General features: G+C 33.5%; 1 protein-coding gene across 2 annotated transcripts in view; it reads right to left on the bottom strand.

The window, feature by feature from the left end:
- Positions 1 to 25,327, bottom strand: part of POF1B (premature ovarian failure, 1B) — a 71,523-nt gene continuing 46,196 nt past the window's right edge. Inside the window, exons 10-17 of one of the 2 annotated variants that reach the window (XM_008576365.1) lie at positions 22,084 to 22,176; positions 20,866 to 20,979; positions 19,888 to 20,040; positions 19,236 to 19,355; positions 17,744 to 17,872; positions 16,824 to 16,906; positions 4,278 to 4,392; positions 1 to 1,661 (exon numbers count right to left, since the gene is read on the bottom strand). In XM_008576365.1, coding sequence (XP_008574587.1) covers positions 1,656 to 1,661; positions 4,278 to 4,392; positions 16,824 to 16,906; positions 17,744 to 17,872; positions 19,236 to 19,355; positions 19,888 to 20,040; positions 20,866 to 20,979; positions 22,084 to 22,176 — 813 coding nt within the window. In that variant the 3' untranslated portion in view covers positions 1 to 1,655. Of the gene's footprint in view, positions 1,662 to 4,194; positions 4,393 to 16,823; positions 16,907 to 17,743; positions 17,873 to 19,235; positions 19,356 to 19,887; positions 20,041 to 20,865; positions 20,980 to 22,083; positions 22,177 to 25,327 lie in introns of those variants that run through there. The other variant, XM_008576363.1, reaches the window with a different exon arrangement.

The following is a 25,327-nucleotide window of genomic DNA, read 5'->3' as shown; positions in this document are numbered from 1 at the left end:
CTTAACTGCCCCCCAAGTTTGGACACTGTTATTTTTGAGTATTTTGAAAAAATCACACCTGTTCTCATTTTCGAACAGTAATGATGGCAGCTTTCTATCAAACTAATAAAAACTTCCCCTTATATTATTTTAATGGCTGGATAACATAATACACTTGTTACAGTTACATATATGAATAGTTAGTAGAGGAGAAACTGCTCTGTTGTTCCTACATCAAGGAAAAAAACGTAGGACTATATAGCCATGAAGAATATTAACATTATCTATCACAAAATATTGATAAATTTGGAATTGTTTCAATTCACATTACAGAGCTTAACATTTTATCTTAAAAACAAAGTTTTTAAGCTTCTTATTGAGACGTATTCAAATTTTTCCATAAAACAGTATTAAAAGCATTTTCTCCTCATTTATGGTTTCACTTAATATATTGCCTTATCTGTTTTTAATCTTAACAGTTTCTTAGTATAATGAATAATTATTAGAATATAATTATGCGGTATGACAGAATTTTAAACAGATATTTGCAGAGATATTTCAATGTAAAACTGCATTCACATGTAACCCAAATATATTTGTTGACTTAATCTATAATTTGACAAATGCAACATTTTAATTTTTTGCTGCTACTTAGCTTAGCCAGATGGGTTGAAATTAAGAAGTTTCATTCTTGTATTTAAGAAATACTCTCTTCACTTTGTAAGGTTATTAGAGCCCAATTAAACAATCAGCTTCTAGGTACATTAAATATTTTACCCTAAAACATTTCTCCTAAGTAGGATACAGGTATCTAGTATTTGTCGTTGCCATTTTTTATTCCCTAGGCCTTTATATCTATGCAATAGTTCAATGTTAAGTTTGTATACACTAAGAAAAAGCCTACCTTCTTTCCACCCGCTAGTATACGGTATAGTGTTATATGTTTTTCAGGAAGTGGGTGGGCTCATTTGAAGAGAAAATGCTTTGAAGGAACAGATTTGCCAAGGCACTGATATGTACTTAAAACCAGAATAGCATAATATACAAATTAGTGGATTGAGTTATTTAGAAAGATATTATCCCACTTCCCTGTTAAATGAAATTAACCATCACCTTTGAGTTAGTTATGTCTTCATGAGATGTAAAGAGCATGTAATAAAGCATCTCTTTTAGTCACGAGGTTTAATGTGAGAAAAGCAAATAAAAGCTGTATATATCACGCACTAGTTAAACTATAGATTTTAAAATTCAATCGTCTTTTGCCTCTTTTTATTTAAAAACAGTATTTAATCTTGTAGCTGAATTGCACATCTAATAATCAGAGAAAATCTTCTTTTGGAATAACTTATTAAAATCTCTACTTCAAAAATTATTTCAGTATCTAGGAAGCCCCCTATCTGAGAAACAGCTGGTTATGTTCTACAGCGTCTGCAATCGAAGTTTAAATAAGCAGGTCCCTCTTTCAGTTTGTATGTTGTCATTTTGAATACATAAATGTTATAGAAAGGATTTAGGTCTTAAAAATGGCTAGAAAACTGTCATCTGCAGAACTAATTCATTCCATTAGATTCATTGGGTAGTTGCATAGTTCAAAATTCTGAAGGCCTTTAATGATGGAAAATAACAAACTACTAATGCAGACACAAAAAACCTCCTTTGAGTTAAAGTAGATTCATTCATGGCTAGAAAAGAAAAAGAAAAACGGTTATCTTACAACTGGTTCATAATTTGTTGAAGACATTGTTATTATTGTATATACACAGTTATGGAAAATCATTTAAATTGATATGCATAAAACCAAAGAAAGCATATTGCACTTTTGTGGTACTCTTATATGTATATTCAATTAAACAATGATTTGTCTATCTAACTTTAGTCAAGGTACATGTTTCAAATGACTTTAAGCAGGAGGGAGGGAAAATTGAGTAAATTTCCTCCTTAGTGTCATTTTTAGAGGTTAGATATGACCAAAGTCTCTGTTAATAAATATGATCTATCATCTATGAACTTAAATATATTTTGAATTTGCTACCTGTCTCTGTAGCTTCTTCAGATATCAAGTTTGATGTTTACTGCTGCACATTTTTAATTGAAAGAGAAGTAATGGCTACTATTCTACAGACACTTCATTTGGCAGGTCCTCACATTGTTGCCACCTCTGGGACACATGTGATTAGTAGCAGCAATTGCTTCTTAGTCTTAACTTTCAGTATCAAATTATCCCATGTCACTGAATATTTAAATTCAGTGATAAATTTTAAATCCTATGGTGACTTTTTCTCACTGATCATTTGGTTCTTGGGCCATCAAGTACTCTTTATCAGTTGATAATTAATAATTAATTCTCAACTCATTAATGGCCTAAAGAAAACGTATTTCAAAGCTCAAATTATAGTTATTTTTATATGGGAGCTTCTAAACATTAGTTGCTTCCATCAATGAGAGACAACTGTTTACCAGATTGATGTTGTTGTAGTTAAAGAAGGGGCTTCAGAGCTAAAAACTTTCTGAATTTTTTGTTTATTCAAATATTTGAGCTTGTTTGATCAAAAGACAATTTTTTATTTTAACATTTACTTGTACATATTTTTGGGGTACAGTGTGTTGTTTCAATACATGAATATACTGCACAATAATTCACTTAGGGTAGATAGCATAACTTTGTACCCAAGTTATTTAATAGATGCTTAATATTATTAACTGTACATCTGAAGTGTTATTTAAAATTTCTCCAAAAAGTTCTGCAGACTTTTTGATTGGTATTTTTATATTTATTGCTCATCAAAGTATACTTAAGCATTTTAAGACTTTTACTGAAGTATAATAAACATGTAGAAAAAGTGTACATATTATCAGCATTCAGCTAAATGAATTTTACCAAACTGAACACACATATGCAACCACACAGATTAAGAAGCAGAACATTATTAGTGCCACAGAAGCCCTCCTTATGTTCCCCTGCAATCAGTACCCACCCCCAAAGATAACAACCACTTCTTGATTTTAATAACCATGGATTAGTTTTGCCTGCTTTTCATACCTAAGCAGTTTGGCAGGTGGGGAATTTTAACATAACAAAACAAAGGTCATTTTCACAATGTTTTAAGTCATATTCTGTGTGGTGTGAGAGCTGGGATTCTCAACCTTTTTCTGTCCGTTGCACCTGAAGGATATCACACATTCCCATTGTCACTATTAGTGGCTTATTATGAGACTCTCACAATAGTGTAGGAGTACATAATTAGATAAAAAAAAAAAATCTGTTGTGTTAGCAGGATTTCTCAACCTTAGAACTATTAATATTTTGGGCTGGATCATTCTTTATTGTGGGAGACTGTCCTGCACATTGTTAGATGTTTAGCAGCATCCTTGGCCTTTACCCACTAGTGCCAATAATACACACCCCCTCAGTTATGAAACCCAAAAATGTCTCCAGACATTGCTAAATGTCCCCTAAGGAGCAAAATTGTTCCTGGAGAGAACTAGGGAATATACAACCCCTATTGATGATTACTACTTTAAAGGTTAATAGGTCAATAAACAAAAATTTCAGGAAAGAAGCTTTCAGTTCTTTATAAGAGGGTTTTTAATAAACAGCTCCCTTAGCAATGAATTGCACAACTTAGAAGGAAGCTAAGGTCCATGTCACTTGGTCATCTTGGAGGATGTTGTAGATGGTAGATATTAGAGTACATGACATTAAAAGGACTCTTCAACAGCCTCACTAGAACTGTGAGATTTAAAGCTGGAGTATCTTACAATCTAGTGAGAAAGACCCATCTCCTCTCTTCTTTCAAAATTCTAAAAAATTATAATCTATAGGTATAAGTACCACATTTAAGATTACAAGACAAATTCTATTAAAACATGCCTCTTCTCCTTCCTCCACTCCCCTTCATAATTGTCTATGACATTTGCTGACTGCTTTTGAAAGAAGGAAACTATTTTTGGAAAATTTTAATGGAATCAGTTCAATAACTCCTCAGATTTGCAAAAAAAAAAAAAAAAGAAAGAAAAAAAAGAAATAGAAGAATATTGCTATTGTTAATCTACCTCTTTGGGGTAAAAATCATATCTAATTTATTGTAGTTTAAATAATCAATTATATTACTCCAGGTATGAATCTTTCCAAAGTTTTTAATTCCCACTATATGAGTATATCAGTAATGGAAACATGGAAAGTCTTAAAAGAAAATAAAATACTCAAAATTTTTGGTTCCTTTGATATTTTACTTCAGTTTTTTAAAGGCTGTTAAGATATAGTCAAAATAGGACTAGAAAAGCCCAAGTGAACTTACACAAGTCCATTTATCTTCTGTTTTCTCAATCACAATAGTCTGTGTGTCACGACCTGGTGGTATATATTCATAGTCATCATATAGGAGTCCTAGGATTGGATATTGTGTCCTGTACCTGCACACAAGAAAAGAGTTAGTCATAGGCTGCATGATAAAATAACTTTCAATCATTTTTAATCACTCCTAGTTTGATTCCCCTTATTAAACTAATTTGGCTCTGAATGACTTTTAACAGTTCCTAAAAAACAACCCCCTCTCAACGGACAAAGATTTACTACCATTATTTTCAAGAGAATAGAGGGGAGGGACTTCTGCTTCTGGCCATGATAGACAGAGAAGGAAAGCAAATGATATGAGCCCTACAAGTGCCTAGCTCACTGCCTGGACAGATTTTCTTGGTAATAGAAAAAGTGAAGCAGTCTCAACAAGTTAAGGTGACAGACTTTAGAGTAAATGTAGGCCTGGGCAGCCAGAATTTGTAGGGCAGAGTACCAGGCAGAAAAGAGCTACATTGATGAAGACAGGCCAGGAGACCTGTAGAGGCCTCCCATGAGTCTTTGGGTGAGTACTGATCAGTGAGTGTACACATGTGAAGAAGCTACTGAGGCTGGGGGAGAAAAAAAAAAAAAACACTGTAAAGGAGCAGACTGGCAATCCCTGTAGCTCACATAGGGATGGCAATATTTTGTGTTCCACTAACCAAAGTGGAAATACTTTTTATTTCAGGGAACATCAGATAGACACCACAAAGAATATTGCCTTAGTAGTGGGATGAAATTAGCCTTAGTCTACAGGTTGTTCTGACAGAATTTAAAAGCAAGACTTGAATGTATTAAACTGTTTCCAAGTAACTTAGCTTCATCTCAGAGCAAAACCCCCAAATATTTTAAGTAATGCCCCCCAAAATCCAGAACTCAACAATGTAAAATCACAATATATGGCATCCAATAAAAAATTATGAATCATGCAATGAAGCAGGAAGATATGACTAATAATGAAGAGAAAAATAAATTAGCATAAAAAGACCAAGAAATGTCACTGATAAAAAATAATGAGTAGGCAAAGGTGCATTTATTAGAAATATACAAAATATACAATGTATACTCAAGAAGTTAGAGGAAAGCATGAGCACAATGAGGAGAGAAATGGAAAATATGAAAAAAAGAGCCACATTGGACTTATAAAGATGAAAAGTGCATTGGATGGGATTAACAGCAGATTAGGCGCTGCCAAAGAAAAGACTAATAAATTTGAAAACATCAAAAGAAGTTATCCAAAACAAAACATGAGGGGAAAGGACTGAAAAAAAATGTACACAGCATGAGTTATCTGTGGAAAATTCCAAGCGCCCTTGTATATGTATAATTGAAGTCCTGCAGGATTAGCAAAAGAAAAAAAAATTGAAGAAATAGTGACCAAATTATTTCCAAATTTTATGAAGAAATATAAACACACAGATCTAAGAAGCTCAGTCAACTTCAAAAAAAAAAAAAAAAGAATAAAGAAAAAAAAGGAAACATTAAGAAAACTACAGATAGGTACATCAAAAAACAGTGTAGAGAATCTTAAAAACAGCCAGAGGAAAAAGAACATTACTCAAAGAGAGACAGTCCTAAGATTAACAGCAAGCTTCTTGTTAGACACAATGAAAGTCAGAAGACACTGGAGTGACATCTTAAAAGCACTTTAAAAACAAAACCAAAAAATCTATCAGCTTATTATTCTGTACACAGCAAAAAATCTTTGAATAATGAAGGCAAGATAAAGACTGTTTTCAGACTTGAAAAGTCAAGAGAAGACTTCACCAAAAGAGCAGTGTGAGAGAAATGTTAAAAGAAGTCTTTCAGGCAGAGGGAAAATAGTACCAGTTAGAAATTTGGATCTAAGCAAAGGAATCAATAGCACTAGAAAAGATAAATATATGGATAAATTTATAACATTGTTTTTCTTATTGTTAATCTTTCTTTAAAAGATAATCAACTGTTGAAACCCAAAACAATATATTTGGGGTTTTTTAAAATGCATGTAAAAATAAATATATATAACAAAAATAGCAAAAAAGAAGGAGAAATGGAAGTTATTATTATGGTACATGTGGTGGACTGTAATATTATTTAAAGTATATCTAATAAGCCAATAAAATAGATAAAATGCAGTCATGAAAAAATAATTCGAAAGGAAGAGAGGAAAAAGGGAACAAAGATAATGTGGGGCAAGTAGGAAATAAATAACAAGATGTTAAATTTAAATACAACCATATAGATAATCACATTAAATATGAGGGGTCTTCAAAAAGTTCATGGAAAGATTCATATTATCTTTTGATTCTATTTTTCCACAAGTTTTTTTGAAGTACCTTTGTATAAATGGGCTAAACACTCCAATAAAAAGGCAACGGTTATCAAATTAGATAAAACTCAAGACCCAATTATATATATAATTTACAAAAACAAACCAAATAAAACACTTTCAATATAAAGAAACTAATAGATGAAAGTAAAACGATGAAAACATATACCATGCAATCTCTAATCAAAAGAAAGCTGGAGTAGTTATATTAATATCAGACTAAACAGCCTTCACAACAAGAAGTATTGGTACAGATAAAAAGCATCATTTCATAATAATAAAGGTGTCAATTCATCAAGATGTAGCAATCCTAAATGTTCATTCATAGATACAATATAACAATTTTAAATGTTTATTCACCTCCTAGCAGAAACTTAAAATATGTGAAAGAAAAACTGATAGAAACGAAAGGAAAATTAAACAAATCCACAGTTAGACTTGGTGATTTTGGCATGCCTTTTACGATAATTGATATACATGTAGAAAGAAAGTCAGTAAATATATAGATGTAAACACTATTTACCAAATTAACCTAAATGATATTAAATCCACTCATCAGCAACAGAATATACAATCTGTTTTCAAGAGTTCATGGAACATTTACCAATAGAATCCAAATTCTCGTCCACAAAGCAAGTCTCAATAAATTTAAAATTATTGAAATCATATAAAGTATGTTCTCTGACCACAACAGAAATAAATTAGAAATGAGTAACAGAAAGATGTCGAGAAAATTCCCAAATATTTGGAAACTAAAGAATACCGTTCTAAATATCTCATAAACCAAAGTACAAATGGAAAGAGAAATTAGAAAGTATTTTGAACTTAATATAAATGAAAACACGACTTATCAAAATTTTGGGATACAGCCAAAGTTGTGCTTAAGTCAAAATTCATAGGATTAAAAGCTTTTAATCATATTTTTGGAATTTTAAAATTTATTTGTAGGAAAAAAATAAAGAGAAAAAATGAGTAAAATAGAAAACAAGAAAAGACTAGAGGAAAAACAATCAAATTGAAAGATGTTTCTTTGAAAATATCACTGAAATTGATATAGTTCTAGCTAGACTGATTATCAAAGAAGGAGAGAGCATACAATTTACAAATATCAAGAAAGAGAGAAGGGATATCACCACAGATACAACAGTCTTTGAAAGCATGACGAAAGAATATTATGACAATTATATGCCAAAAAATCTCAACAGGTTATATGAACTGCAGAAGTTCCTTGAGAGACACAAACTGCAAACACCCATTCATGAAGAGACAGATAATCTTGATAACTATATGTCTGTTTTAAAAATTGAATATGCAATTAGAAACTTTTACACAAAGTAAACTCCAAGCCAGGATGGCTTCACTAGTTAACTCTACCAAAATTTTGACAAAGAAATACTACTGATTTAACAAAAACTCCTCCAGAAAATAAAATAATACAGCATACTTCTCAACTCATTCTGAGGTCATCATTACTCTGAAAACAAACCAAAGGAATTACAAGAAAAGAAATGTACAGACCAATATCACCAATGGATATAGGTGCCAAATCCTTAAAATTTTAGCAAATTGAATTCAGCAATCTGTAAAAAGGATACTACATTGTAATCCAGCAGGGTTTATCACAGTACTGGAAGGTTGGTTTACTATTCAATAATCAATATGATTCATCATTTTAACAGATCAAGCAATAAAAAATTTATGACTGGGTATGAGACTTTCAGAATGGAGAAGTAAGGAGTTTAGCAGACCCCCTTAGGGAAAAGAGCAAATAGAAAAACATTTAAGAAAAACTACTAAACCTTAAGAACATTGAGAGTCTATGATATTTGAGCCATTAACCCCTTTCCCAGCTCCATGTTACACAAGCTCCACTCTGGGCAGTTACAGCCAAGAAGACGGGCTCGTTCTTCCCCTAACTTCCAGTTTTATGCCAGGAGAGTGAGGCTGTCTGTGCTTCTCATCCAGCTGCCCCATACCCTTCAGCCCCATGTTGCAGGCAAGAGTAGTTGAGAAGTTTGTTTTCCCTTTCTCTATACTGCCCCCACTTGCAGGATGGAAACTTCTTCAGCCATGTCAGGCTGAGAATATTGGATCCCTGATCACTCCCACCCTAGTGTACTCCTTGGCCAGAGGTTCTACAATGAGAAGGGCAAGCCAAGAAGACCAACAGCTGCCATCTCCCCCCAGTGCCCATTGGTAGAACAGGAATGTCACTCTGGAAAAGGTGGGTGCCTATCCCAGTTCTGGTGCCATGGCATAAGGATTCTGCCCAGGGTGAAAGGCAGGCCATAAGGAGAAAGAGCTTCACAGTTCTGTGTGATAGGACTGGCTTCAGGTGGAACAGATAATGGAGAAATGTATGTCTAAGAATGTTGTCAAAAACAATAATGGTCTTGGTGGAGAGCAATCAAGAAGAGCCCAGTATTTTAGGATAACAGGCAAGATGGCAGAGCACCCAGAATTTTAACCTAGAGAAATAGAGAAAGAGAAGCCTGAGAAAAACCTCTGGGGATCACAGTCATCTCTGGGGGTCAGGAAGGCTGTACACACGTGCTAGGCCATACCCACTCAGGAGCAATCAGAGCAGAGTGTGGGGGAAACATGAAAGCACACGGCAAGCTGGACAGACCATCAACACAGGGCGGAAGACTCACTGGTACAAGGGGCTTAAATGCAACCTTTGACCAATCATTGGACAATAAGTTACTCTGACCCAGGGGTGCTTTCCAGGAAACCACGCTAAAAAAAAAAAATCAGGCTCACACCTGGTAGTCTGGATGACTGTGTGCATACCCAAGGCTGCACTCTCTTATGTGTAATCAGAGAGGAAGTCTCCAATCAACTAGTCCCTGTCTGAATGTGGAACCAAAAACTGTAGTAAATTCCCTGAACCTTGATAGCAACTTCCTGGTCACACACATTTCCAAAAGTATAAAAATCTAACTGGCTAAGGTGACATAAGCTCAACTTTTTACCAAAAAGTGGCTTATACTGACCCAGGGACACCCCCTACATAGTTAAGTTGGAAGAAGAAGAAAATAAGAGAAAAAAACTGAACAGGGACATAAGAAACTGCACACATTGGAGAGAACAGACTTTAGCTAAATCAAATAAACAAATAAAAATAAGCAACCAAGCAAATAAATAAAAATAAATAAATAAATAAACAACTAACCAAGCATACAGCCCAAGCAAGGGGTGGGGGCATGAGAACAGGGATCATAATCCAGAGTTGCTACAATGTATTATCTAAAATGTCCAGTTTTCAACAAGAAAAAATAAGATGTGCAAAATAGGAAGATATTGTGACACGTAAATAGGAAAAAAACAGGCACTAGAAACTACTTTTTAAAACGGCCAGATAATGGACTTAGAAGACAAAGACTTCGAAGAAGCTATGATAAATATGTTCAAAGAACTAAAAGAAACCATGCTTAAAGAAGTAAAGGACAGTGATGTCAGTGAAAACGGCAGAGTAACAACCTCCTAAAATTCTCTCCTCCATAAAATCGACAAGAAAGCTGGCAAATAAATACATAAAAGTCGAAATCAACTTTTTCAGAACTCTGAAAATTACCAAGTTATATAACAACCAGAGAGCATTTATTTAGGAAAAACATCTGAATCTTGGTTAAAACAGCAAGCTTTGTGGTGTTTGCAATTGTCCTATTTTCATCCTTGTCTCTCCAACTATGCGATAGGATTTTAAAATAACAGCCTGCAATTTTGGTGAAAACCAGAAGCTTGGTGGCCATTGGAAAACAAAATGAGGTTGGAGCTCCTTCAAAGCCACATTGCAATCATTGGAATTGTCGTTATTTGACTTGTCTGTTGATTTTGTGGAAAACCCCACTTTCAAGGCTGCCTTTTTTAACCTGATTTATAGCTTAACAGATTATAATAGGCTTTTCCCTGGGAGCATTTGTTGAAAACAATCTGTAGAAATTGATATCACAGCTGCCTGAGGTGGCTATAACACTTCAGACAAACAAGAAGTTGACCAAAAACAATAAAAGGATAAGCTGCAGAATGAGATTTTCACAGGGGGTTTTGAAAATCTGAGATATATTCCTTGGAATCCAGAAGTCCACAAGTATGTGTAGGGCTCTGCATATACTGAGGGTTGTACCCATGCTAAGGAAAGACCTGAAAAATCCTGATTGCTCACCACTGACTGACCTTAAAATTCTGTCTGAGCAGGAATTGAAGGATAGGGTTGAGCTGAACATTAGCTACCAGAGCATTGAAGACATAACAGAACAGTCTCTCAGTGCAAAATGGAAGACTTATTGGTTCCAGGCATTTAAGGAAACATCTGTCCAATTGTTAATTGCCCACTAAGCTAAATGAGCAGAGTCTTCAGTGGCCACGCATGAAAAGAGTGCAGACCTTACAAAATTAGATCATGAAAGCCACTAAGCAAACAAACAACATCAACAACAGATGAAAACAATAAAATCTGTGATGGGGAGTGTACCTAATTTGCAGAGTTATCATATCATTTTAAAAATGCAGTTTTCAATAAAAAATTATGATATGTGCAAAGAAACAAGAAAGTATTGCCTATAATGGAAAAAATACAATCAATAGACACTATCAATTAAGAAGCTCAGATGTTGTACTTACATAGCCTTTAAATATTTTAAATATCTTCAAAGAAATAAAGAAAACCATGCCTAAAGAACTAAAGGAAAGGGTGATAGTTATGACTTATCAAATAAAGAATATAGAGAGGACTTATTTTTTAAAAGAACCACATAAATTCTGAGATAAATAAGATAGTAACTGAATTAAAAATTATGCAAGGGTCTCAGCAGCAGATTTTAGCAGGCAGAGGAAAGTATTGGCAAACCTGAAGATAAGTCAATTGAGTTTATCTAGTCTGAGGAACAGAAAAAGAATGAAGAAAAATAAACAGAGCCATAGAAGATAACCATGAGACACCATAATCATAGAATATTCACCTAGAGGGAGCTCTATAAGAAGAGGAGAGAAAAAGTGGCATAAAGAATACTTGAAGAAATAGTTTCTGAAAACTTATAAAATTTGATGAAAAATGTCAATCTACACATCCAAGAAGCTCAACAAATATTAAATAATAAAAGCAATCAAAGAGATCCACACCTTGACACACAATAATCAAACTGTCAAGGGCCAAAGAAAAAGAATCTTGAAAGCAGCAAGAAAGAAACAACTGATTATGTAAGAGGAACCCTCAACGAGATGGCAAACTGTTTTCTCATCAGAAATCATAGAGGCTGGAGGACAATGAGATGAGATATTCAAAGTGCTTAAAGAAAAAAAAAACTTGTCAGCTAAGAATTCTTTATTCATCAAAACTATTCTTCAGAAATGAAGGAAAAGTAATATGTCCTCATATAAACAAAAACTCAGAGAAAATGTCACTAGAAAATATGTCCTACAAGAAATAGCAAAGGGAATTCCTCAGACTGAGATTTAAAGACTCTAGACGGTATCCCAAATCCATATGAAGATATAAAGATCACCAGTAAAGGTAACTATTTAGGTAAATAGAAATGATAGTACAAACATACTTTTGTTTTTAACTCTTTTTATCTCCTATCTGATTTTTAAAACAACTGCATAATTCAATAATTATAAATCTGTGTAAATGGTCATAATGTACAAAGATGTGATTTGTATGACAATAAGAGCACAAATGAGAACAAAAAGAACAGGTCTATATAAGGGCAAAGGTTTTGTATATTATTGTAATTAAATTTCAATAGCATAACGTAAAGCAGATTTTTTAAAGATGCTAATTAAATTTCTAGGGCAAACCTAAGGAAAAAAATAAATAAAATAGTAAAAGAAATGGCAGTAATGAAGTAATAGAGGAACAAAAAATATACAAGATATATAGAAAACAAATAGCAAATGGCAAATGTAAATCCTAACTCACAAATAACATTAAATATAAATAGATTAAACACTTGAACTAAAAGGAAAGATTGGCAGAATGTATAAAAACATAATCCAACTACAGGATAGCAATCTACAGGAGTTACACTTTAAATTCAAAGACAAACAGTTTGAAAGTGAAAGGATAAAAAAAAATGAAAGATATTCCATACAAATAGTAACCAAAAGAGAGCTTGAGTGGCTTAATTAATATCAGATGAAATGGACTTTAAAACAGCAATTGTTGTAAGAGACAAAGAAGGGTATTTTATAATGATAAAGGGGTCAATCCATCAATAAGATATAACAACTGTAAACATATACAGACCTAAAAACAGAGCCCCAAAATACATAAAGCAAAACCTGATAGAATTGAAGGGAGAAATAGGTAACTACATAATATTTAAGACCTTCATACCCACTTTCCATATTTGATGACTAAACAGAATATGAATGAGGAAATAGAAGACTTGAACAACACTGTAAACCATCTAGACTTAAAAGACATCTATAGAATTCTCCATGTAACAACAGCTGAATACATATTCTTCTCAAGTGCACATGGAGCATTATCTAGGAAAGATCATATGTTAGGCTATAAAAAAGATTTGATAACTTTAGAAAGACTGCAAATCATGCAAATTATGTTCTCTGACTACAATGGAATAAAATTAGAAGTATATAAAACAGCAAATTTGAGAAATTCTCAAATATGTGTAGATTAATTAGCATTCCTAAATCTGAATGGATCAAAGAAGAAATAACAAAAGAAGTCAGAAAATACTTTGAAACAACTGCAAATGAAAACACAACATACTGAATTTTATGGGATACAGTGAAAGCAATGCTCAGAGGGAAATTTATAGCCTTAAACCCCTAATTATACAAGAAAAAGACTCTCACATCAATAAGAGCCTTCCACCTTAGCAACCAGAATAATAAGAGCAAGCTAACCTCAAACAACAACAACAAAAGATTAGAGAGGAAATACACGAAATAGAGAATAGAAAAATAATAGGGAAAATAGTCAAAACCAAAATTCATTCTTAAAAAAGTCAACAAAACTGACAAACGCTCATCTAGACTGACCAAGAAAAAAGAGAAAGGACTCAAATTTCTAAAATCAGGAACAAAAGAGGGAGATCACTACTGACCTTACGTAAATAAAAATTTATATATAGAAGTACTATGAAAAACTGTATGCTAATAGATCAGATAACTTAGATTAAATGAACAAATTCCTAGGAAGACAAACCACCAAACTGTCTCTAGAACAAATAGAAAATCTGCATAAATCTACAACAAGTAAAGAGGTTGAATTAGTAATTAAAGAAAAAAGATCTTCCCACAAAGAAAAGCCCAGGCTCAAACAGCTCCAACCAGGGCAGTTTTTAAACATTTAAAGGAAAATCAATACTAATCCTCAGAAAGTCTTCCAAGCAATAGAAAAGGAGGGAACACTTCTCAGCTCATTCTATGAGACTGGTTTTACCCTGATACCAAAATCAGAAAAATACATCACAAGAAAAAAAAAAAAAGGAAAGCTTATGAATATGAATATTATGAATATAGAAGTAAAATTCTCAACAAAATGCTAGCAAAACAAATCCAGTAATGTATAAAAATAGTTATGTAACATGAACAAGTAGGCTTTATTCCAAGGATGCAAGGTTGTTGTAGCATCTGAAAATTATTTAGTATAATACATCATATTAATAGAATAAAGGGCAAAAATCTTAGTGTCTCAATAGGCACAGGAAAAGCATTTGAAAATTTCCCAAACATTTTCATGATTAAAAACCAAAACAAAACAAAAGAAAACCTCCATAAACTAAAAATAGAAAGGAAATTCCTCAGCTTGATAAAAGGCATCTATAAAAAGCCCACAATTAACATCATATTTAAAGCTTAAAGAGTGAATGTTTCCCCTTAAGATCAGGAGCAAGACAAGGATATCCACTTTTGCCACTTCTGTTTAACACTTTACTGGAGGTTCTAGGGCAATCAGGCAAGATAGATAAATGAAATTCATCCAGATTAAAAATAACGAAGTAAACTATCTCTATTTGCAAATAACATGATCTTGTATATAGAAATTTTTAAGGACTCTGAAAAAAAAACTATTAGAACTAATAAACAAGTTCAACAAAGTTAAAGAACACATGGTCAATACAGAAAAAATAATCAATTGTCATCCTATACACTTGCAATGAACAATCTGAAATGAAATTAAGAAAATAATTCCACTTACAGTAACATCAAAAATACAATACTTAGAAATAAATTTAATAAAATAATTGCCAAATGTATACAACGGAAACTACAAAATATTGTTTTAAGAAATTAAAGAGAATCTAAATGGAAAGGGATCCCAGTCTCTTGGATCAGAAGACTTAATATTGTTAAAATGGTATACTACCCAAAGTGTTCTACATATTCAAGGAAATTCCTATAAAAATCCCAACAGAATTTCAAACTTATCCTGAAATTGATGTGGAAAAGCCAGGAACCAGTAATAGCCAAAACAATCCTGGAAAGATGGACAGTTTGAAGACTCACTCCTGATTTCAAAACTTATTAAAATACCTATAGTAATCAAGACAGTGCCACACTAGTATAAAGACAGATAAATAGATCAATGGAATAAAACTGAGAGTCTACAAATTTACCCTCACATTTATGGTCATTTGATTATAGACAAAAGGGCCAAGTCAAGTCAGTGGGGGAAAGAATAGCATGTTCCACAAATGGTGCTGGGACAACTGGATATCCCTATGCACAAGAATGAACTACTTCACATCACATAAAACATTAAGTCAAAATGGATCATAGATCCAAATGTAATAGATGAAATGGTAAAAATTTTGGAAGTAAACATGGGTGTAAATCTTCACGACTTGGCTTAGGCAATGGTTTCTTACATATGACACCAAAAGCACAAGCAAGAAAACAAAAAATAAATTGGACTTCCTCAAAATTAAAATCCCATGCTGTAAATGATACTATCAAGTTAATGAAAAGACAAATGGGAGAAAATATTTGCAAATCATATCTCTGATAGAGGATTTGTATCTAGAACATATAAAGATCTCTTGCAATTCAACAATAAAAAGACAACCTAATTAAAAAATGGAGAAAGAATTTTAATAGACATTTCTCCAAAGAAGATATATAAATGGCCAATGAGCACATGAAAAAATGCTAAACAACATTAATTATTAGAGAAATACAAATCAAAACTATAAATGAATACCACTTCCTACTACCGATGATGGCTATAATCCAAGAGATGGAAAATAACAAGTGGTAGCAAAGATGGGGAGAATTTGGAACCCTCATACACTGCTTGCGGGTATGTACAATGGTGCGGCTGCTTTGGAAAACAATATGGCAGTTCCTCAAAAAGTTAAACATAGAGTTACCATATGACCCAGTAATTTTACCCCTAGGTATATACTTAAAAGAAACGAGTATATATTCCACACAAACTTGTACACAGATGTTCATAGCAGCATTATTCACAGTAGCCAAAAACTGAAAACAACCCAAATGCACATCAACTGATGAATAGGTAAATAAAATATTGTATATTCATAAAATGGGAAATTATTTGGCAACAAAAAGGCATAAAGTACTGATACATGCTAAAGTATGAATGCATCTTGAAAACATTATGCAAAATGAAAGAATCCAGTCACAAGACTACATGTTATATTATTCTATTCATATGAAATATCCAAAATAAACTTCTGCTGAAACTATAGTTACTTTCCTTTTGGTTTTGCTAAATTGCTGGAATGTAAGCTACGGTCATATCACTACAATGAGGGAAAACCCCACCTGAGAATCATATCTACACAGGAAAAAGTAGAGCCAAGATACAGAGAAAGACAGATTTATGAAGATACTCTGAGCACACAAATCCATCTTGACACCAAGCCATCCTAATTAAGTGAATCATCTAATTCCTAGTTTAAGTTGGATCTCCTTCACATGCAACTGAAAGAGTCCTAACTAATATGGTTGGTTAAACAACCAATTATTTGTTTTCCACTTCTACAGTATTTAATGTATTGTAAGTACAGGAAAGGGGTGCTACAGGATTTTGCTGACATTACATAATAGCAATGTCTTTTTGTGACTATTCTTCAGTAGAATGATTGGTAAGCAGAAAACAGAAAACTATCTAAGGATGTATATATCAATTAAATGTGCAATAGCTTTGATTATATGATAACCATGATTATATTCAAATTTCATTTAAAAATACATTACTTTTTAGTGGTAATAGTAGTCCTTCCACCACTGGAGGGTTGGTTATGAGATGAATATATTTCTTGTCTCAACTTTGAGAGTTCCTTACAAATAAAGGATAACATAATCAATCATTTGAAGAAAATTAGAAACTTGAGGAAGAATTATGTTTGATCATTTTAGCAAGTTTACTAAGAATAATTCCCGCCCTTTCCTTTTTAGCCTTGAGGTCAGAACGTTCTAATCCCATTTATTTAATAGCATACAGTGTTGTTTCACCGTACCTAATAAGTTATATCATATGCCTGGGCAGGAACTTACTAATATAGGATATCTACATTTTGGGGATAACTTGAGATTAAATGGGCATGGTTCTCAAGATGAGGATGTGAAAGTCTTTGTCCTAAAAAGCTTAATATAGCCATAGCCGAGAAGTATTGAAACTTCAGTATGGAAGCAGATATAAGTTCCTAACAGAAAGTCTCTCACTGAATGACAAGCACCATTTGCTCAATAACAGCAATACAATATTAGTCACCATTTTTGTTAGTTCCTTCAATACTTATCGTATGCCAGATCCTGGGCAATATGCTACAGATACATGGAGGAATACTCATGTAACACAGTGCCTTGATGAAGTAGCTCAAAATCTAGTAAAAAACTCACAGTCTTCTTGGAAATTTCACTGCTAATGAGATATAAAACCAATGTCTTAAAAATATTAAATGTACCACAGCACTTATTTTTTGCTTCAATTCTAGCTTTCATTGAATTATTTCTTCTAAAATATGACTCTTCTACTTCTTCAAATACACTTACATTCTACGTTATGTAATAAAGTGAGTCTTGGAAATGGGTTCTTTTCTAGTCCATGGGAGTATTTATCCTACAGGACTGGGTTGTGCTGTTCCCCCCCCCACCCCCCGCCCTTCCTTTCTCACCTCTGACTGACGCTTTATAAGGGAATCCTTCTCTTCTAGCAAGTTTGTCAGTTCATGAAGCTTGAATTGAAAGTCACTACAACTTCCTTCTCTTCTTGAAACATCTTTTTGATACTGGTTTAATTGGGACTAAGGATTCAAAAAGAAATAAGAATTATCGTAACCCTCATTTACAAAATATGTAACTAAGTTCCACAGAGGTCTAGTGACACGAAGTCACATAGCCAATTATGAAATGAAAAGCAAAATACCAATACTTATAAACTTCTACAGAATTTTATGAACATAACGTATAAATTGAAGTGCCAATTAGGAATTTCTCAATTTTTACAGGTACCTTTGCTATTTAGAACTAAGCATTATCTAAGTAACAGTCTTGGGCCACAAGAATAAAAATAAAGCTAAAATAACAGGCTTTAGATTTCTTCATATACTTATTAAGGACACACAAATACTAATACTAATAACTAATACTATATTGTGATTTTCAGTTCACAGAATATTCCTCCTGCATGACTTATCTCACTCCTCACTGCATCCCTGTGTGATAAGAATTATTATAATGCTCATTTACAAAACAGGTAAATGAGTTCCAGAGAGGTTAAATAACACAGAGTTATACAGTAACACAGCTGCAACTCCAAGGTAGGTCTTCTGACTACAAATCTTGTCTACTTTTTTCTTTACCACATATGTGTACATAGATTTCTGGTAGGTTAAAGTGCTGTTAGTAATGTTGGGATGGAAAAGAAACCAGTGGAGGAAATCAGCTAGGAGAATTGGTAGGCTCTGTAACAAATAATGTTTTGTTTTGTTTTGATTTTTGGTAAAGATTGTACAGTGATATTTGGAGAGAAAAATCTGTAATCATTTTGTCCATTAAAATATTTGAGTATATTTGATCACATTTAGGAATTAGTAAATTAAGGGTTAGACTAAGTCAATTCAACCTATAGTTATGAGATATGGCAGTGTGTACTGATTCTTGCAAATATCACCCTAATTTTGATGCCAATTACAGGTACCAAAAAATTCAACACTGTTTTTATCCATGTGCTTGACAAAGTCCTTGCTATTTATTATTACTCAAAGTTAAGAGAGGATTTTTATGAATCCAACTGTGGCTTTGCTGGATAGTCTCAAATATTGTTCTTGCCTGCATAAGCATGCTTTAGGCAAGATCATAAAGGTCCTCCACCTACCCCCCAAAAATAAATTAATAAAAAGCCAAAACACTGAAGTTAATATCTTCTTTTACTTTCTTAGAAGAGATTAAGCTAAATTAGAAAACATTGAACAATTATATTTTATACACAGTGATGTGCATTTATTTATTTTTTGTGATGTGCATTTAAAACAAAAGATTCTATGGCATATTCCTAAAGCTCTACCTTCAGTTAATTTTTCCTGTAGCTTTAAATTCAAAACCACCATTATCTTGTTAGAAAGTTTTTGCTGACCTGTGTATTTATGCAATGTAGTATAAACATACCCTTAGCTTGCAGATTTCTCTATCTTTCTCCATTCTCAAGTTCTTTACCATCTCCATGTAATGGCTGCCAATCTCATCCATTTTAGCCTGCAGCATCGGGCCTGTGCAAGTCTCAGAAACCTACAGAAGACAAAAATAACTTTCCATAATTGAACTGTTATGAAGGAAATACATATTATGTTACGAGGCTTATTATTAGATGAAAACCATGTGATTAAATAAGACATTGGGGGCTGGCCGGTTAGCTCAGTTGGTTAGAGTGTGGCGTTGATAACACCAAAGCCAAAGTCCAGGGTTTGATCCCTGTACTGTACTGGCCAGTCACCAAAAGATAAAGAAAAATTAAAAATAAATTAATAAGACATTGAAATAATGAGTGATTTTCAGGAACGTAATTATAATGCTCAAATGTCAGTGAGATAAGACCTAACTGTGTGAGGTCATCAGAAAGCAGTCCACGTATTTTCTCAAGATGAATAGGGTATATATATCTATATATACATACATACATATCTATACATATAGAGATATGCGTGTGTATTATATACACATATACATACATATGTGTGTGTATATATATGTAGGTAGGCCAGTGCTAGGATTATATGTTATAACTAAGCAATACTACACATTTAAAACAAAATTTTAATACCTGCATTCTAAGATTTTTATTCTCTTGCTCTAAATTACGTTTACAGTATTCCAGTTCTTTTAGTCTGTATTCTATGTCTGACAGTGTATGTCGAAGAGAGAGATTGTTTTCTTCCAGTGCCTGGCATTTTGAGCTTGAGTCTTGAAGTCCTTGCTGTAAGGAAGACACAAGTACGTAAGACAAATCCATTTTTACCTTTTGTGGGGGAGTGCTCTTTTAATTGATTCATTCAGTCAAATCAAGTAAATATTTTTCCTTGCCCAGCTTTCTTATATTTTCGTCCTTAGATGGTATATTAAATCAGCCATGTAAGATATTAGAGTTTTTTGCCCCTAGTCTCACTTGCCTATCTTGAGTGAGAAGGAATCAAGACTATATGAATTTTCAATGTCCCAATTTAGCAATCAAACTCTTGCTACTCTTTGACAATGCTGTATCCTGCCTTCTAGTAGGCACCAAAATGACCGTATACCTGATTATTTATGTGACAGCTAGCAACTGAACAAGAATTTGGGATAGTCATTGGAGTGAAGATTAGGAAGGGGTGAGAGACTCATTACAATTTCCTAGGATTCATCTCTGCTCGGACACCAGGAGAACTCTTCTAGAGTTTGTTCATTCATTCCTTCATTCATTGTACAAACGTGTTAAGTTCTACAAAATATTTTTTTCTCTGACACATTAGTAAATTAAATAAATGAGTAAACCTAGATAGTCAGTATTTATACAATTCTTGTCACCCAACAACACAGATCATCGTGCACCGTGTATACTTTTTGTCAAAATACATAAGATTATATGTTTTTCGAATAGGGTTTTCAGTCATTGGAAATACCCAAATCCAATAAATTATCATATGAACAAATTGTTCCATCATATTTTAATTCTGTGTGGATTGTATTTCATAATTCCAATGTGCCAGTAATTGTGCATATGAAAAGCTATCAGTCTAGTTCATCAATAAAAGCATCAACTTACCTGCTGCTGGCGATTATTTGCTCTCACTGATGCCAAGAGTCCTTCATACTCTTTTATTTGAGTTTCTTTGAATGCCAAGTCTTTCTCAAGTCTTATCTTGTCATTTTCCAATGACTAGAAGCATAAATTATTTATTATGACTCAGAATTACAGAAACTTGTCAACAGTCACATAATACAAAAATTTGTTTGCATTGAAAGATTTAAGTAAGCACTTGTTTCATTTTTAGTTGCTTAATAAGGCAGAATTCTTCAAAGTTAAGCAAAATATGGGATAGAAAAGGATTGAAACTATTAAGACTTGCATTGAAAGAGACATTTTGATGGATTGACTAAGTGCAATGAAGCTGAACCTTCTGAATTATTTTAATGATATCCCCCAATTTACAGAGAGTCCTTGTTAATTTCAGCAGGTAGTGAATTTTCAAATTAGAATCTAAATATGTTCATCAGAACCCAGAAATAGAAAAAACCACTTCAGAGTCTTCAAGGAGTTATTCATTGTATGGAAAGCAGTCTGAATGTATCTAGCTGATGGCACCAAGAACACCAATTAAAATAGAAAATAGAAAAGTTTAAGTTCGTGGAGAAAGAAGTTTTCAAGTTATTATGTTTGGAGAGAAATTCAGGGCATGATTTATTATTACAGAAAAGGGGGAAATTCCCATCCAATGAGTCAGATTATTCTAATTTTGCAGGCTACTCTCTGGCTTTAAGCATTAAATTACCTTAGTGGTAAACTAAATAATAAGTGCACAACCAACATTCTTTCATTTATACATTGTACAGCTCTTTCCTCCTTTCTCAACCCCAATTAGCTGTTACAAGTAAATAATGTTGCTGTGTCTGGATGAGCATAATATTGTGTTGTATTAAATTTTCAAAAGGTAGACTGAATGACTTGATTTATTTTTTTTAATTTCTTTTTTGTCTTTTTTCGTGTCTGGCAACGGATCGCAACCCTCAGTGTCGCGCCCGTACCGGACTGGGACCGGCAACGGGATCGCAACCCTCGGTGTTGCGCCTGCACCTCGCTCAGCCAGTGAGCGGGAACTGGTCTGTATGTGGGATCCGAACCCTCGGCGGGAGCGCCGCCGCACTCCCAAGCGGCGCACTGTAGCAGTGTGCCACTGGGCCGGCCCCGTGAATGACTTGATTTCTATGTTAGCAAGCTAAGAACTAGGAAAGTTTTGGAAAGAAAAATCAAAATAAATCTTACTGTCAAGTCATTTTGAAGATGTCCAAGCTCCTCCCGTATGTTGCTGAATGTGGACAGCACTAGTCGGAGTGACTTGTCAGACATACCCCTCATCTGGAGGAAGAAAATGATTGATGGGTTATTTTACCTACATTTTGAAAATAGGAAATATAAGTGAAGTATTATTTTTCTGTTCCTACCAGCAAACTTATTAACAATTTTATTTTTGATATAGCAATATTAGAATAGTGATACAAGGCTGGAAAAAATGTGCTTAAGAAATCCAAGCAGTATTCCTGAAGAGATCATTGTTATGTATTAAGAACAAGGGTTTATTATTTTTTCCATGACAAAGTGCCATCTTACTCACAAGGCAAAATTCTATCAGCAAGTTCTTAATTTTACTTTTATTCTTTATTTAAAAGATTAGAAAAGATGAGACAGTCAACCTTCAAATAATAAAACAAATCTCCCTAAGTATGCTGCCAAGTGGATGGATTTTGCCTGAGGTGAGAAGAATATAACACTAATTAAGTTTAACTTTGAAGTATAGAACCATCTTATATTTTAAAGAAAAGGGAGAAAACCCTTTCTCATTTCTTTAAAGAAATATTGTTTAAAAAACTGGCAAATTCAGCTTCTGGAAAGATGGAATAGAAATACTCTCCCTATTCCTCCTGCTAAGTACAATTACAAACCCTGGACATTATACATAAAACAAATATAAAAAGACTTGCAATAGTGAAAAGATAGATGACTGGTTAGTAACCTTGAGATCTGAGGAATGACACAGCAGTGAGTTTCTGAATTTTCTTTTTGCTTCATACATCACAGACTAGTTTTGGGGAACCTGAAAATCCAGGTACAGCAATGGATGTAGACAACTAAAGTCCTGATAAAAGCCTTCTCTCTTCAGCCAAAGTACAACAAAAGGGGCAGCCTGGCAAGACAGAAAACTTTTTAGACATTAACCGCCCTACCCCAGTCAAATACAAAGAAAAAAACTGCAACTCTACTCTCACCCAAACCACCAAAGTCTGAGAGGGGAGCCTAGACTTCCCCCATCCTGAGGCTCTGGGAAGGCACACCAACACCATTCACCAACTTGTTGTCAGAGAAGGCAGAGTGGAGAGATGGGGCTTTCATCCCCACTGGACAAAAAATGAGATCCCAAACACTGTGGTGTCAGTTAAGATCACAAAGGGAGCTTGGACTTTCACTCTATCATATCAAAAGAGGCTGACTGGGGAAACCTGGACTTCCATCTCAGCTGACAGTAACAGGCAATGTACACACTTCCTCTGACATTTCAATATCAGAGGAAGCCTCTTAAAACAGAATATTTTAATAAGATCTAGAGTGTCACAACATAATACACAAAATGCCAGGTTTTAATCAAAAGACATTATTCCTCATTCCAAGAACAAGGAAACTTTCAACTCAATAGGAAAAAAGATAATTAATGCATACCAACATTAAGGTAATGGAAATGTTAGAATTATATGACAAGGGCTTTAAAGAAACCATCATAATATGCTTCAACAAAGAATTTCAGACTTGAAATGAATAAAAAGTATAAAGTCTTGACAGCAAAATCAAAAGTCTCAGCAGAGAAATAGAAGATGTAAAGAAAAAACTAAACAGAAATTTCAGAACTGGAAAGCTCAGTAAACAAAACAAGCAAATAAACAAAAAACAAACAAAACAAAAAATCCTCAGTGGATGGGCTAAAATGAAGAATGGAGGGTTCAGAGGAAAGAATCAGTGAACTTAAAAGCAGAACAATATAGAAAGTATACAATCTGAATATCAGAGAGGAAATAGATTGGAAATAATTGAACAAAACCTTGAGACCTGTGGGAGTATAACACGTATCTAACACACATCATTAGAGTTCTGTAAGGAAATGAGAAAAAAGGTGGAACTGAAAAATATTCAAAGAAATAATGACATTGTCTGATGTAGTTCTCAATGTATGTAGATGGAATATTTAAGACAATTACAAATGTGGAGGGTAAACAGATAAAGGAAGCAAAGTTTTCTACAGTTCACCAAACCTGGTAAAATGTTGACACACATTGCACTGGGATGTTGTAAATATATAATGTAAAATCTAGAGTAACTACTACAAAAACTGCCCTAAGAGATGCACTTAAAATCACTAGAGACACATCAAAATGGAATTCTAAAACATGTTCAAGTAATTTACAGGAAAATTAGGACAAAGAAAATGGAAACAAAAAAAAACAGAGAGAACAAACAAAAAATAAAAATGTCAGATCTAGCTCTAACATATCAATAATTACAATTTCTCTAAATACATCAGTTAAAAGACAGAGATTGACAGAGTGAATAAAGGGAAATAAACATGACTCAACTATGTGTTGTCTACAAGAAACTCACTTCAAATAAAATGAAATATATACAAACAAAGAGAGATATTAATGATAAAAGGGTCAATCCACCAAGAAGATATAACATTCCTAAATGTTTATGCACCAAATAACAGAGCTGCAAAATGTATGAAACAAAAATGGATAAAAGTGAAAGGAAAAATAGACAAATCCACAGTTATAATTGAAGACTTTTATACCTCTCTCTCAGCAACTGATGGAACTACTTGACAGAAAATGAGCAAGGATATAGAAGAAATCCAAACACCTTCAACCAAAGAATCTAATCAACATTTATAGAACATTACACCACCAACAACAGAATACATATTCATTTCAAGTGCCCATGGAACATATACCAAGATAGACTATATCCTTTATCGTAAAACAAAATTTGACCATTGTAGAGTAATTGATCTCATACAGAGTATGTTCTCTGACCACAATGGAGTCGAACTAGAAATCAGTAACAGAAAAACAGCAGAAAAATCTCTAAACACTGGGAAACTAAGCCATATGCTTTTATATAATGCATGGGTCAAAACAGAAGTGTAAAGGGAAATAAAAAAAATATATAGAACTGAATGAAAATAAAAACACAACATAAAAGTTGTGGGACATAATGAAAGCCATACTAAGAGGGAAATTTATAGCACTAAATGCTTACATTAGAAAACAGGAGAAGTCTCAAATCAATAATCTAAGTTCCTACATCAAGCAATTAGACAAGGAAGAGCAAAATAAACCAAAAGCAAGTGAAGAAAAGAGCTAATAAAGAAAAGAAACTTAGGGGCCGGCCCGGTGGCGCACTGGATAAGTGCGCCACTTCGGAAGCACGGCGGCGCTCCCACCCGAGGGTTCGGATCCCACAT

This window comes from Galeopterus variegatus, unplaced genomic scaffold, assembly GCF_000696425.1.
Source record: "Galeopterus variegatus unplaced genomic scaffold, G_variegatus-3.0.2 Scaffold1339, whole genome shotgun sequence".
NCBI lineage: Eukaryota > Metazoa > Chordata > Mammalia > Dermoptera > Cynocephalidae > Galeopterus > Galeopterus variegatus.
This window is presented reverse-complemented; position numbering and strand designations above follow the sequence as displayed.